The following is a 14,244-nucleotide window of genomic DNA, read 5'->3' as shown; positions in this document are numbered from 1 at the left end:
ATTACACACTGTATAAGAACTATAGATAATTGCACGTAAATGATAGAGTCGCTATATGCGAAAAAAAGAGCGAGGTTAAGTAACGGTTTTCCATGTCGCGGCATAAAAGAGAACAGATACTGTATCGCGAACGAGTACTTTCGCAAATGGTCATGACACGAGAAGAAAAGGATTCTTGATGTCTTAGGTAATTTCAGTGTTGCCAACGCACTCTTTTTACAAGGTCCAGAAAATGGAGTCAAGAATTGATTTCATTTTGAACATGTCCCTAAGAGATTCTTTCATCGAATTATCCTCGTTCGTGATTATTAATTAGCATACACTGCATTCGACTTGGGAATACAAATATGATCTCCAAGAAGATAATAAATTTGTTCGGAAAATGATTCTATCAGTTTGTAAAAAAAAATTCAATTAGTAGTAGTTCTACATACTCGTTTAATTAAACACAAAAAATAACAAAAACACTCAACTATACGGATATCCGATACAGAAACATGAAACAAGTACTCCCAGGCCTGCACACCCACTGAAAAAAAAAAAACCGAACAAAAACAACCACATCTCGACACAGAAAAATTCAACGAGTAATCTCGACTGTACGCTTCACCAGCGTCACCTCAGGCATCCCTAATTCCCCATAGCGACCACCGACGTTCCTCGCGAGGACCCAGTATTCCGTCCACGTAAACGGTGTTCATTCACCGAATATCCAACGATAATTCAAAGGTTCGAGATCCCGATGCGTATCAGCATCCGACGCGAGAAACCAGCCTCGGCTCGAGCCTCTCTGTATGCTCGACGCGCAAACGAAGGATCCTTAATGGTCCTGGGGCTCGTAGGCCGCGCGCATCGTCCAGCGAAATTCGAAAATCCTGCGCTAAACATTCGTGGCACGTAGTTATCGGTCACTCGGTGACCGTAGAAAACGAGTTCTTCGAATTGCACGAGATCTTCGCTCCTTCCCCCATCAGCGTCCTCTATCTTTTTCTTTTTCTTCCCTCGATCCGCGGAAGAAACGGACCAAGCTTCACGACCAGCCTCGCCGACCCGGTTGACCTCGTCTAGGCTTCCCTCGTTGCGTGGAAACGATTCCGAAGGCGAGCTCTACGATCTACGAAGTAACCCTGTCTCCAGATCGGTCTACGTGACGCATTTCCGAGCACACTTTGACCACACTGGCCATGAATATAATATCAGGTCATCGCATAAGTCTTCGTACGATTTGTTGGCCACATTCGAATAGATTTTTGCCAATGAAAATGATTTCTTTATTAAATTATATCGTTCCTTTGTTTTCTATCATTTTTTCCCACGACTCTGGTAGCACTCGTATCCCTTTATTAGAAAAACTGTCAAGCTTATTATTAAAAAAACGAAACAATCTGATATTTGCTAAATTTGATAAAAGCTGTATATTGTACTAGGGTGTTTTTCTTCATTTGTTCCATATTCCATTGAATCTCTTTTTCGATGCGCGTTGTATCCGTGTAACGAAGTCGCGGCGCAAGACTACTTTTCTTTTATTTAATGGAATAAAATTTCCTTGCTTTTTCATTGTATTCATTTGTGGGTTCGGTATATGATGTTACATGAATATTTTCGACGATTTCATAGCTACTTTTTTCATTCATGTTATTACAGTCATAAAGTTGGTTTATATAACGTGGTGTTGCAAGGCGTTTATAGATACGAGGTTGAGAGGTTCTAGTATTCCGTAGGCTTCGAAGTAAGTAACCCTGTCTCGGTTCCAGGACTATGTGACGTATTTCCGAGCACACCTTGGCCGGGTATGAATATAATATTGTGACAACCGTGGAACAAGGTTGTGAGAAACACCGATGTTCTTCGTTAGATTACTTTCTTCTGCTCCGGGTTTCAAGGTTAACGACGCCTGGCGCAACGGATCTTGATAGCATTAACATACGCGCCCGATCGCTGCCGCGCCGCGCCGCCTTCAATTTTCTGCTCCCCGGGATGGAAAAACGCGAGCGGGAACTCGACCACCGTGTAATTCAATTGAGTCGCCTCGTTGCTGTCAAACTGTGCAATCAGAGTTTCGATTCATCCTTCAACGTGGCTTCTTCTTTTATGGACAACGTTGACCTGCGATGATATGTTGCGGATACGTTCGCCAGGTCATTTTAAAAGCAGAAAATTTCATCTAGGGTGTAATCGGTCTATTTCTCGTGGTGTTGTCTGACCATGAGTTCATTGGTAAGAAGATACTTAAGAGTAAAGTTTCTTTCAAAGCTAGATATTGAAGGGGCGACTTGGAGTATATGATTCCGATGAATCAGGAAACGAAAAGAGAGCTACTTTTTCCTAATATTGAATGGTTCTTCGGTTTTGATTAGTTTACTTCGGGTTAAATTAGTCTCTGTGGAATATATTAGGTTGTCCAAAAAGTTCGTGTCAATTTTTAAGAAAAATTCAAAAACACGTGTGAATTTTAATATATATTTGTTCAATTACATAGGTGCAATCTCGAAACATGTATATATAATACTACTATATTTGAATGCATATTTGATAGTAAAATAAAATTCAAATAATTCAATAAATTCAATAAATTAGGACAAATGCTTCAAATTTAAATATAAATATTTAAATGTTTGAGGATACAATACAAAGGAATAAAAATGAAACTTCATCTGAGTTCAAGTACCGATTTCTACCCTACCCATTCCTACCCTGCCCAACTTCATCCTCAACTTCCAAGATCCCACGACCCACCCGCGACAAAATTTATACGAAATTGCACGGGAATACAAGTTTGAAGAATTTCGGGATAAACCAGAAGACGATCGATGCAGAAATACCAGACAGAGTTTCGAAGGTAAGGCATCTTCGGCTCGCGACCGAAGCCGTATCGCTGACGAGAACAAGGCGAGGTGAACAGGTGTGGACACATTCTGAAATTCCGCATGGTGAGTATCAGGTGCGAGTTTCAGCTAGAAGCCACAAAGAATTTGACCCAGCGGGGTCAATCGCTGCGAGGTCCACAATTGCTGCAGAGGCCACGGTTTATCAAGAAACCGCTGCGGATCCATCCTGAAGGGCGAGGAACGGTCGAGTCCTCCTTTTGTCTCGCCTCCTCCGCTCAATTAAATTCTACTTCAGGGAGATCATTTCATAAATCACATCCTGTCTCGTACACGCGCGCACAACTGCCGACGACCACGTGCACTTTTTCTTTTCGCGCGCGTGGACTGTGATTGCTAGTCGCGAAAGAAGAGGCTTCTTAGGTATTAGAAAACCGAAATGAAATTTATGAGACTAGAGGGGGCCAAAATTACATGTCACGGGAGATATTTAAATTAGTCTTTGTGGCCAAAGATATTTTTTCGAAGAAGACTCATCGATTATTTTTATTAGATTGCAGCCTATCGAATCTGTGAAGTATATAATTATTTAACACTTGTAAGTAGTTACGTAGATTAGGTATTTGTCACGGAATATTTTCAAGAGAGGTTCCAAAATGTTGTCATACGTATCTACTATTTTTTATTCTGTATCTTACTAATGTATAAAATATAAACAAAAATTTAATTACAATAAAATGAATATATATCTAATTCCAGCCAGTTGTGATAATAGATTATTCAATTTAATCGAATCACCGGACTGATCATGCTCCTGTGCTAAAATGGTGAAAATTATTCAACAGAGCGTGCCCTTCAAAGGCATTCCTTTCAGCAGCCATCGATACCAGCTACATAGTATAATATAATTACACTTAATCGCGCCGATCCTACCAGCCATTATCGGCTGCACTCTCGATAGGGAATATTTCGTAGGAAGGATTCGATTAATTATCCAGCGATCAGGAGGCCACGTCGAAGCTGTCCTCGGCACAGAGGCGCGCCACGGTGCTCGCAGCCACCGATTCGACGTAACTATTTAATAACATAGTGGCTCGGTACCGGCACCACCTGGCGGCCAGGTATGCCACGTCAAAGTCTTTATTAGACCCAATTGAACATTATTACTTCTCAGGCGGCGTAACAGAGATAGAGGAGCGCGGCGAAGAGTCGCAGGGAGGAGACGAAAGAACCATTTTGGTTCACCATGGTCACGCGGTCAGGTATCGAGACAGGTGAGGAAAGCTGCGCTTCTAGATACGCTCTCCTTAATGGCAGAGGATCCTAGTGGGATCCGTGTGTATGTATGTACGTCGATCCATACACGCGTTAACTGTGCAGCCATCGAAAAGGTTACAGGGTCCGCGAGCAGAGCGGATTAACGGCGTTAAATGGAATTATTGGGTAGCGGCTCGATCAACCCCTCAGCGATATTTATTAGCCGACTAAAGCGCGATTATTCCTGACCGACTACGAGCTTACCTCGTCCGCGTTAACCAGATACCGTTCAATTAAGCCCCTGGCCGCCAGTAACGCTCGTTTCTTTTTTCTTCTTTTTGTTCTGTAACCTTCGGTGGAAATATCGCAGCGACTCTTGGCGCTTCTCCAACTACGGGACACGGAATCGAAACAATATTGCCTCTGAAGAAGGGAAGCCAATGCGAGAAAAACATAGCTACATTCATGAATTAATTGTTTTCTTTTTGAAAAACAATTAACCGAATAGAAGATCTGTATGTTGAGTAATTCTTATTTATATTTTTTAAATATTGGGCTGTCTGGAAAGTCCATGACGATTTTTAGTAGGCGGCACAGGTCGGAATGTGTCGGAATGGCTGAAAACAAATAACGTGTATACATTCCTTAAAAGGTGGAAAAGTTTTGTAGGACAAAATGGTACATATATAATTCAATAAATATACATCAAAATTCAAATATCCCTTTGAATTTCTCTTAAAAATAGGCACGAACTTTCCGGACAATCCAATAAAATAGCGATGCTGGAGCCGTGTATGCAGTGTGCAATCGCTACATCCATTATCGTGCGCTATTCATCGACCACGTAATAAGATACAACGCCAAATAGAAACTCTAACGCCCAATTTTCTGTGAAATTCAATGTACGAGTCCAGTATCGATTTTTACAAAGCGTCTCCGTTGGAATCGATAATAAAGGAAGCTTCGAAACTCGCTACGTTCATCGAGCCGCGAAGGGTCGACTTAAGGCCACGTGGTGGTAGCAGGAGGGGTGCAGCAGGACGAAGGGCATGAAAAAGAGAGGGAGATCTCGTGGATGACGATGGGGATCTCTTTTGTGGAAAGAAAAAAAGAAAAAAAGAAGGGAAAAGGGAAAAGGAAAAAGGGAAAGGGAAAAACGACGGAGGAGCATCGCGGAAAAGAAACGAACTCGCCAAAAACTGGTTTCGGCGGGGGACTTGAGGACGATGCGACGCGGCGCGGAGAACATAAATCCGCGCTTTGTTGAGATCGAGTCGAGATTAATCGGGGCCCAAGTCGAGCTGACTGCACGAGAGCAGATAATGTCGCTGGGTCCTACATTATATTGAATTATATCGGCTGGACTCCGCTGGATGTAAGTGTGCGCGTACACGAACTGCTCTGTCGTTTTGTTTCCATCGTCAGGAGCCGCGAGAAAGCTTTGTCGGCTGGACGAAATCGTCCCCTCGAAGGAGATTGCCCGACATCTTCATTTTTCTATCTTTCCTCCTCTCGAGCATCGCGTCGTTGGAAGATTAGACGCGGTACCGTCGAATTTCTCTCGCGAGACAGTTCAGTTCGGAGCATCTGTCCTTGTCAAAAACATTGGAGATGTATGTACTTATTTCGAAAACGGAGCATTTGACCCTTTCAGACCTAGCGTACATTGTAGTCTACGTTAACTTTCAAATTTAAAATAGAAAAAAAATGATTAATAGGTTCAAAGACGTAACATCGATAACGATAACGAAGAGACTAATCAAGATAGCAGAACCAGCTATGAGACACCTCGGAAAATGTGTTACAGGAAAATTCAGAAACGACAACAGAATCATATAAAAGGAAGACCGTTTGGAGCAGTTATCATTTAGAGTTCATTATAAATCGAGTTCATTCCAAGTCTACGTCAACAAGTATAGCAGGTCAATATATGTATAATCGTCAGCGACGATCATAATATATTGTGTTAATTTGCACTGTTGCAGTTACTTGAGTTCGTTCATAACAAATATCTTTTTTAAAAAACGAATTCGAGATCGATATTCGTAACAAAGTACGATTCATAGAAATCCTCTGCGAAAGATCTAGCCACTTCAAATTCAATAATATGTACACTTCTACATTAATCAGATTGGGAACGGTCTGTATCACCTTGGAACATGATTCCCTTTCTCGTTTTCACTTTTCGTGACTCGCCGCTCCGGGATGATTTTCGAAACGTGTATCAAGACTGAAAGTTACAAAGACGTCTGAAATGGGACAGCGCGCTGTAGCCGCGGGGCGAGACAGAAATGATTTTTTGAAGCAACGCAACGTCGAATTACGAGCAAATCCGTAATGGGCCGTGGGATCGACTCGATGAATCCTCGTTGTTCGACGTCGTTGTGCGCTCCGCGTTCCAGCGTCCGTGCTCAATCGGTAATTGCGGCAAAGACGAATGACGCTACCGCGGTTCTCTGGGCCCTCATCACCACGCTCGCTGGTCCGCGACGATATTTCGAGAGGTCGATGCGACGCGACGTGCCTGACCATTCCCTTTTTCCTCCCACGAATCGTTAATGACGACTTTCATACGTCACGAACGAGTACGCGACCTATATACTTCTTAAAATCAATCAGCTATTAATAGTAGTTTTACTGCAATTTTAGGGGGACAGCTTATTGTATGTATCGTAATAGAGAGTTACTTTTATTGATAAATTAGTTTGCCCCTTTGTCATCTAATTAGAAAAATATAGCTGTATATATGACATATGTATATGCACTCATATACGACCTCGGTAATTTTAGTGTTAACCGCACCCTAATATCGTCTATCTTAATTCAAATTGTCGTCGATAGAAAAAACAAGTGATATTTTCAAATGTTAATACACCTATCCCACGATTACATCTCAAACCTTGTCTTACTCCCTATCATTTGTTAAAATATTTAAGTAACCAAATACGTACATCATCCTCATCCTCAACGATACTTTCCACCTCTTAAACATTCATTTCAGCCAAAAAGATACAACACTTCTTTACAAGACTTTTCGAGGAGTCATCGCTCCACTCCACCAGGTACATTGTAATTTTTATGCGATACTTTCCAACCCAAATTAGCTTCGTATTTCAGAAAATATATGGTATATCGTCCCCATATATAATAATTTCCCCCCTTCGACACGAACAATTCTTAAATATTCGACACAGCTATTGGAAAGTCGTTCGTATTCCAGAACGGGGCAGTAAATTTCAAATTAAAACGAAATTTAGAGGTATAGCATTAATAACAAAATGCAGGTCAAAGATGTGTACCGTGTAATTATGCGACATAATATCCCATATTTCGAGCAAACTCCAAGATTCACTGTGTCCGCGAGGTTTAAGATCTCGACCGTGCTCGACCGTACCTTGCGAAGTAAAGCTCCGCGGCAAGATTGCAATCTCAGCTGTCGGTGATAAAAATTTATGCTAACTACAAAGCGGTAGCGATACGCATCTCTCAGAGGACTAGGGAAACCTGGGCGAGTGTGCAAGAGGGAGAAACCAGTGCTTCCCAACAGGTGTCACCGCAAAACAATAGGTAATTAACGAATGGAAACGCTTTGTTTTTTCGATTGTACTATAGAGAGTATTCTTGTGTCACTTGCTATCATCTACTTCTGTGAATAAGTATTATCAATTAATGGTACGTGTAAGATTTAAATAGCAAGCTTTCTGAACACTTTTAAGGATTTTGGAGTATTTGTACGAATTGTAGAATGGATTTTTTTTTTGAAGCTTTAGTATGATTCAAACTACTGTAAAATTATTATGCAATTGAATGTACAAAAGTGAGACAGAGTAAAGTCAATTTATTTAAGAGAAATTCTATTTTCGAATATTTTGTTTACTAATGATTCTACGTTTCGACACTACGTTAAGTTCTTTTCCGAAATAAACATAAAATGTACGATTCATGGTTAATGTAAGATGAACCTTAAATATTCAGGAAAAGAATAAGAATAAGTATCAAGGTTAGATATAAGTTTGCTATTTTACTGATACTATTTTTAAAAATATATATTTTAAATATATATATATATATATATATATATATCTTAATATTGCTACTGAATACTTTTCTCTTCAGAATTATGTTGTCTCTATCGACACGGCTAAAGATTGAGTATCGTCAATTTCAAATATTCGTAACTTGAAATCAAATGTATGAAATACCAAAATTCGAACACAAACTTTACAGATAAAAGTCTCTGTTTACATCTTATGCAGAGAAAGCTCGCATAAATATTAATTAATGTTTCATTCGCAAAACGAGTTCATTTAAGGAAATATGTTTGTAATTCCACTATCTACGTGCCGTGACATAATAGAGTTGAGAAACACGGGAGGAGACGTATCCAGCGAGATCTTCGCCGCCGGAAATTGAGTCGCGGCGTGTTTTATCGAAAGCTTTCAAAAACCGACTTCGGGAGCGCAATTTACATTTAAAGGAGATGTGTAAAATGCTGGGCGAGGCCCCAGTTAACGATGTCGTTCGACTTACTTGTAAGATCCGTGAATGTTCGTGCAGGAGCCGTATTTGCACGGGTCCCTGTCGCATTCGTTGATGTCGTCCGCGCAATTCGGCCCCGTAAAACCTGGTGCGCACGTGCACTTGTAGCTGTCCTCCAGCGACCGACACTCGGCCCCGTTTCTACATGGCGACGAGGCGCAGTGGTCTTGTCGCTCGCAGTGCTCGCCTGAAATACAAAAAGAACAAGATTTAAGGCGGCATTCTATTGTAGTATGAAACATCAATTCTTAGCTATTTTTGGGGACTTTTCTCACTTTAAATCCATAAAACATTGCTTACGGGATACGCAATTATGCATATAGGTATATTTAACGTATAGTCGATTGAGTGAGCAGTATTTTGTAAGTTTGCAGAAAGAGGTGAACTGTGAATTTTGCTATAACCTTCGTATTTATCAATGTTTTGTGATACAATAATATATAATATAATTTCTCTTCGCGAATATTCGAATATTTGTTTATATTTACAGTATCCAAAATGGCAGAAAGTATAAATTGTCACGGAGATAGAATAAATCATGATTAAAAATGTAACAATAGTAATATGTAATTTTTATATGATCCTTTCCAGAAAAAAATCTTTCATTTTTGTTTTATGATAATTATTACTGTCTAACAAATTTGTTGAGAAATTGATTATTCTATAGACCTGTTTTATTTTTTAATTTAAAAGGCCTCGTGTTTATTATCCCGAGGTGATAAATGCGTACGACTATATTGCGATACATTTTATTTTCACTATCTACAGTTTCTTCATAATAATTCAGATATATCTGTAATTGTCCATTTTTATCATTTCCTGTAGGTTCCAAAATATTCGAAACATCTTCAAATTTATGAACAAACAAATGATTAATAAATTTACTAAAACATTTCTCAAACATAGAGATCCATCATACACTCACGAAATTGTCGCAATTTCTATCGGAGTACAAACGTAGCTGTTTACTGCGAATCGAGGAGTATACATCCCCTTAATTGCTGTTAACGAGCGTCTTGCCGGGGATGGATACGTGACTGGCTCGAGTGTTTCGCGATCTTTACGATCCTCTTCGATAAAGATCACTGGGAAGACAAGGATGAATCTGCTTGGTATTTCGTGCTCGGTTGTGCCCCTCGCAAGGGGAGATATCGTTCAAGATGGCGGAAACACTGACCGAGCCGTTCTGTCTACTTAAACTCCCATCCCTCCCTTCCCCTGGGTCACTGATTAGTGGAACTAATTACCCGGAGTCGCTGCTCGCTCCCTTGGATCTAAGATGTCTTTGCTCCTCGATCTGCACGGTGCACCCGCTACGCACCAGTGGTGCTTGCATCTCGGAGTACATGTATAATGTAATAATTACCATCCCGTGAATATCACTAGGATCAATGCGAGATGAATGTGTCTATAATTTAATTTGATAACGACAACTTGGACCTTCTACACAAGCTTACCTACACAAGCTCTTCACCTAAATACCTATAGTATTAACATTTAATGATTAAAATACGTAGAAGAGAACATTTTATTTGAATCGGAGACATAAACACAAAGTTGAACTAATCGAATTAACTAACTGCTTTCTACAAAGGAGATCGGTAAATCATTTCATCGACTGAAATGCATCGTACAAGGAGATGACCACGCTACGGCTGCAAAGTGTATTTCTTGAGCAACCGTACAGGTTGTCTTCGAATAAAATTTATTTTGATTTGCGAAATGGCCTGATACTAGTTTCAGGGTCAGTGAAACATAAGATGCGAATATGAGAACCACTGGAACAAAGGTACCGCCACAGCGAAATGCTCTCCGCATTGCTTCTCCGCCAATTATCCAGCACCACAAACACCTCTCTCGCTCCGCCGACCCTTTCCTTCTTCCTCTTCCTTTGCCACTAAATTCCTGTTGCCCTCAGATTTATTTGTCAAGGGAGCACGTGGCCCCGCGCAAACACGATCCATAAAAAATGCTCGTTTAGAGCGCCTGACAACTTCCGCGAGTCAAGCGAATTCACGAGTCTAGCCAGTTTTCCTGTACTCGACTATCCAAGTATTCGAGCACTTCGAGGAACCAAATATTAGATAAACGTATCAGGTGAATACTTTTTGTATATCGACCGATTAGAATATCATTCGAATTAACTTGTTCATGTAACACTAGAAGACACCTTTTGAAATTTCTATTTAAATTTTTCTTCCAAGCTTCATTGGTATAAGTTTAATTGAATTAAAAAGAACACTGACTGTCTCTTGATAATTCTAATAATCTAATATTTGAATAATAATAGAGTAATAAATTATATTTGAATTGTAATAGTCAAATATATAAACTAATTTATTCGAACAGTCTCAGATCTAGATGCTGAAATATCAATTTAATCGATAGATTTGTAATCGACGTTCCAGCAATTTAGCGCCACTGTTTACTCGACTCTCTATGTTTTGAGCGGTCTCGATGACGGTGAATCACGCGAACGCTGCCAGCCGTGGATCCAGGCTCTGTACTCTATTCGCATCATCGTAGCCCGCTAATGAGCGAAACAATACGAATACCGAGATTATCGCGTAACCTTGCTGCCCCATCTACATGAATCGATGGGATTTGTCGCTCCGATGAATAACGCGCGTTATTCATTCGCGGATTATAATATATCGCGTGCACGAACTCGCGTCGGCCTTTCATTTATTTAATTGCGGTTATCCTGACGGTACTATGGATTCTGTAGAAGCTCTTGGATGATATAATCAAATGCTAGAAGCTCGACTGCTACCAACGAGCGTAAATTGATACCTAACTGTTTTGCACCTGTGGGAAATCTTCCTTAGAAACGAAGGAATCGTACTAGTTTTACACAAGAAAGCTTTATTACAACTTCAGGAAATCGTAACTCTTTTATACGACTAATTTCGTAAAAATAATTGTCATACGTATAGCTATTTTGAAAATGGCACAAATCCAAAAGAAAATTATACCTATGTAAAGTTAAACAGTATACTTATTGAAATAACGATTAAATTTTTCTTTATTCTGTATAGCGTGGCAGTGTATTACTAATTTTTGTTAAATAAAACTTAATTTCAATAACTATAGCACCTGTGTCTAAGCTATAAAAATTACGTTCACAAAGAGTCACACCTTGCAAACATTGGCATCGAATGAGGGGCAAAAATGAATGTATGAAACACTACAAATGGTTCGATATTAAAGTAGACAAAAATAAAACTTGCTAAATATTCCACATTTTTCCAGGCGTCAGGTGATTCGAACCATAAGCGGCCATAAAATTTCGCAGAAATATCGCGCCGGATCGACGCGGTGGCTCGTTTAATTATGCATACGACTTTTTCTTCATCGGTAAGTTCTGTCGCTTTATTACTCAATCGAATCTCGGAGTGTCTTCATCGAGGGAACGCGTGGAAATGTGTTTTTTGGGTGACGGCAATTTTAATCTTGCCACCAGACATCGTGCGACGAAGTGGTTTAAGGTGTGTCTAATTATTGACATCCTTACCTGTGTACCCGGTGGCGCAGGTGCAAACGTACTCGTGCAACGACTTCAGATTGCAAGTGGCTCCGTTCAAACACGGCGATGAGTCGCATGCGTTCTCGATCGGTATCTCGCAGAGACTCGCGGTAAATCCGACGGGGCAGGAACAGGTGAACGACGGTGTTCCACCCCCGATGCTCTCCTTCACCCTGCAGGAGCCGCCATTTTGGCAACGTGGACCCGTGTGGCAAGGGTTCAGGTGCTGACAGTACTCGCCCACGTACTTCGACGTGCAACTGGAACAGAAGGAAATCATTATTAGCATCGATGCAAAGTGTACAGAATGGATTTTGAATTTATGGTTCTTTGTGGATCGATTCAAACTTTAATTTAACGCGAGTGGTGATGCGAAGTTGATAAGGAGTGCGTTACTCTTGCTCTTATGCATTCGAGATTGGTGGTGATATCTATGTTTGCGACATTCTGATCAAAGCGTGACGAAATAAACGCTAAGACTTGATATTAACATTATGATAATGTGATATTGAAATAAATAAATCTAAGTCAATCTTAATTATACAACGAACAAAAAATTAAAATGTTGCACTATACGATGTAAAATGAATAATTATGAACACCTTTATAGACACCCCGATCATTTATTTAAACTAAATTAAGGTGTATACGGACCCAAGGAATATTAATATAAAGAAATGTGAAATAATGGAGCAAATCCATGCGGGAGCATTGTTTATTGTGTATTCCGAATATAAACATGCTTGAATGTTCCTTAACATTTTAACACTCTCTTCGTGTTTCTTGTATCTTTGAATAATTTTCATATTTTACAGATGATTGAATTATCCCGTAGTCAGATTAATGATTCGTCACGGAACACTTCCAAAAGTTATTTTTAAATTCTACTGGATTTGAGAGGCAATTTATATTCCTCGAATCTCCGCAGGAATCACATAAAAATAATCTTACGGGACAGGTTCAAGAGGTCCACAGGAACCTCGAATATTCGAACACGCGGAGGTATCTCTGAATCGGTTAAATTCTGTTCCACGTTTTCGTGTCGCAAGCTAGAGAAGCCGAGAGAGCAAAATTCTGCACACGAGCTGACATCAGTTTAGACAAGCAGCTACGAAAAAATGACCGAATATAGCGTTTTCCAAACCTGTTTAGTCGCAAAACCGTAGTCGTAATTTTTCTTTCTATGTACACACATTTATGGAATATCTTCGTTCTTCCATGGCTAATCGGTTTTTTAACGAAAAATGTACAAGCAATGCTCAGAATCATTTTATTTTAATGCGTGCTACGTTAAACTATAACTGTTAATTGCTATTAATTTTCTCTCGAAGTCCGTTATTTCCTCTCCTTACTCGACTAACTAAACTAACTACTTCCATATTCTACATCTTTTGCAAATAATTTTTAGAAAAGTATTTATTACCACCAAGGAGAGGCGAAACAACAAGGAAAATAACGCACATCAATAACGATATATCAGCCATTTGCAAACATTTTTCAACAAATCAAGCAATGAAATTTCTCTGAAAACACGCACTTATAAAATCCCGAAATCCGGATTCCATAAATCCGATGGTATTCTCAAGAAAAAGATACCAAACACCGTTCTGTTTTCGACCCTCCTAGGTGTATATGCCCCCATAAGGATACTCGTTTTCTCGTTTCTTCCGCGGCTCGACCGCTTCCCAGGCAACAGAGGGTGATCGATCAGGGACTACAATTCCACTCGAACCGCCATTAGGGCCCGTTAGAAAGTATCTTTCCTTCATAAAAGCCCAGCAGGACCGTAGGACGTTGGAACAGTCAGTGACCCCCTGGAAATCTTCTTCCACCATTCTGTGGTTTCCTTCAAATTGGCCCCCGCGACTTGTACAGATTTTATAGGACGCTCGCCAACAGTAAGCTTTGCACGGACGGAAGCGAGCGATTAGGCGAAACAATAAAAGAGAGGTTTAATTAGAGCCCCGCGAGAGCGGAGTTCGAGGTGTGCAATTCATAAGGGCAAAGTGTTTCTACAAATGGAAGTTTCTGAACTTGTGTGACGTTCGGCGGCTCGTCGGAAACAATGTTCCGAAATTCATCTCGGCACAGCCGAAA

The 14,244-nt window shown here is 40.2% G+C and overlaps 1 protein-coding gene across 1 annotated transcript in view; it reads right to left on the bottom strand.

Moving 5' to 3' along the window:
• Positions 1-14,244, bottom strand: part of LOC128891840 (neurogenic locus Notch protein) — a 355,943-nt gene that overhangs the window by 215,280 nt on the left and 126,419 nt on the right. Inside the window, exons 3-4 of the mRNA XM_054151691.1 lie at positions 12,136-12,407; positions 8,613-8,808 (exon numbers count right to left, since the gene is read on the bottom strand). Of these exons, the coding sequence (XP_054007666.1) occupies positions 8,613-8,808; positions 12,136-12,407 (468 nt within the window). The remainder of the gene's footprint in view (positions 1-8,612; positions 8,809-12,135; positions 12,408-14,244) is intronic.

This window comes from Hylaeus anthracinus, unplaced genomic scaffold, assembly GCF_026225885.1.
Source record: "Hylaeus anthracinus isolate JK02 unplaced genomic scaffold, UHH_iyHylAnth1.0_haploid 12002, whole genome shotgun sequence".
NCBI classification, from domain to species: Eukaryota; Metazoa; Arthropoda; class Insecta; order Hymenoptera; family Colletidae; genus Hylaeus; species Hylaeus anthracinus.
The sequence above is the reverse complement of the archived record's forward strand: the minus strand, read 5'-3'. Positions and strand labels throughout refer to the sequence as shown.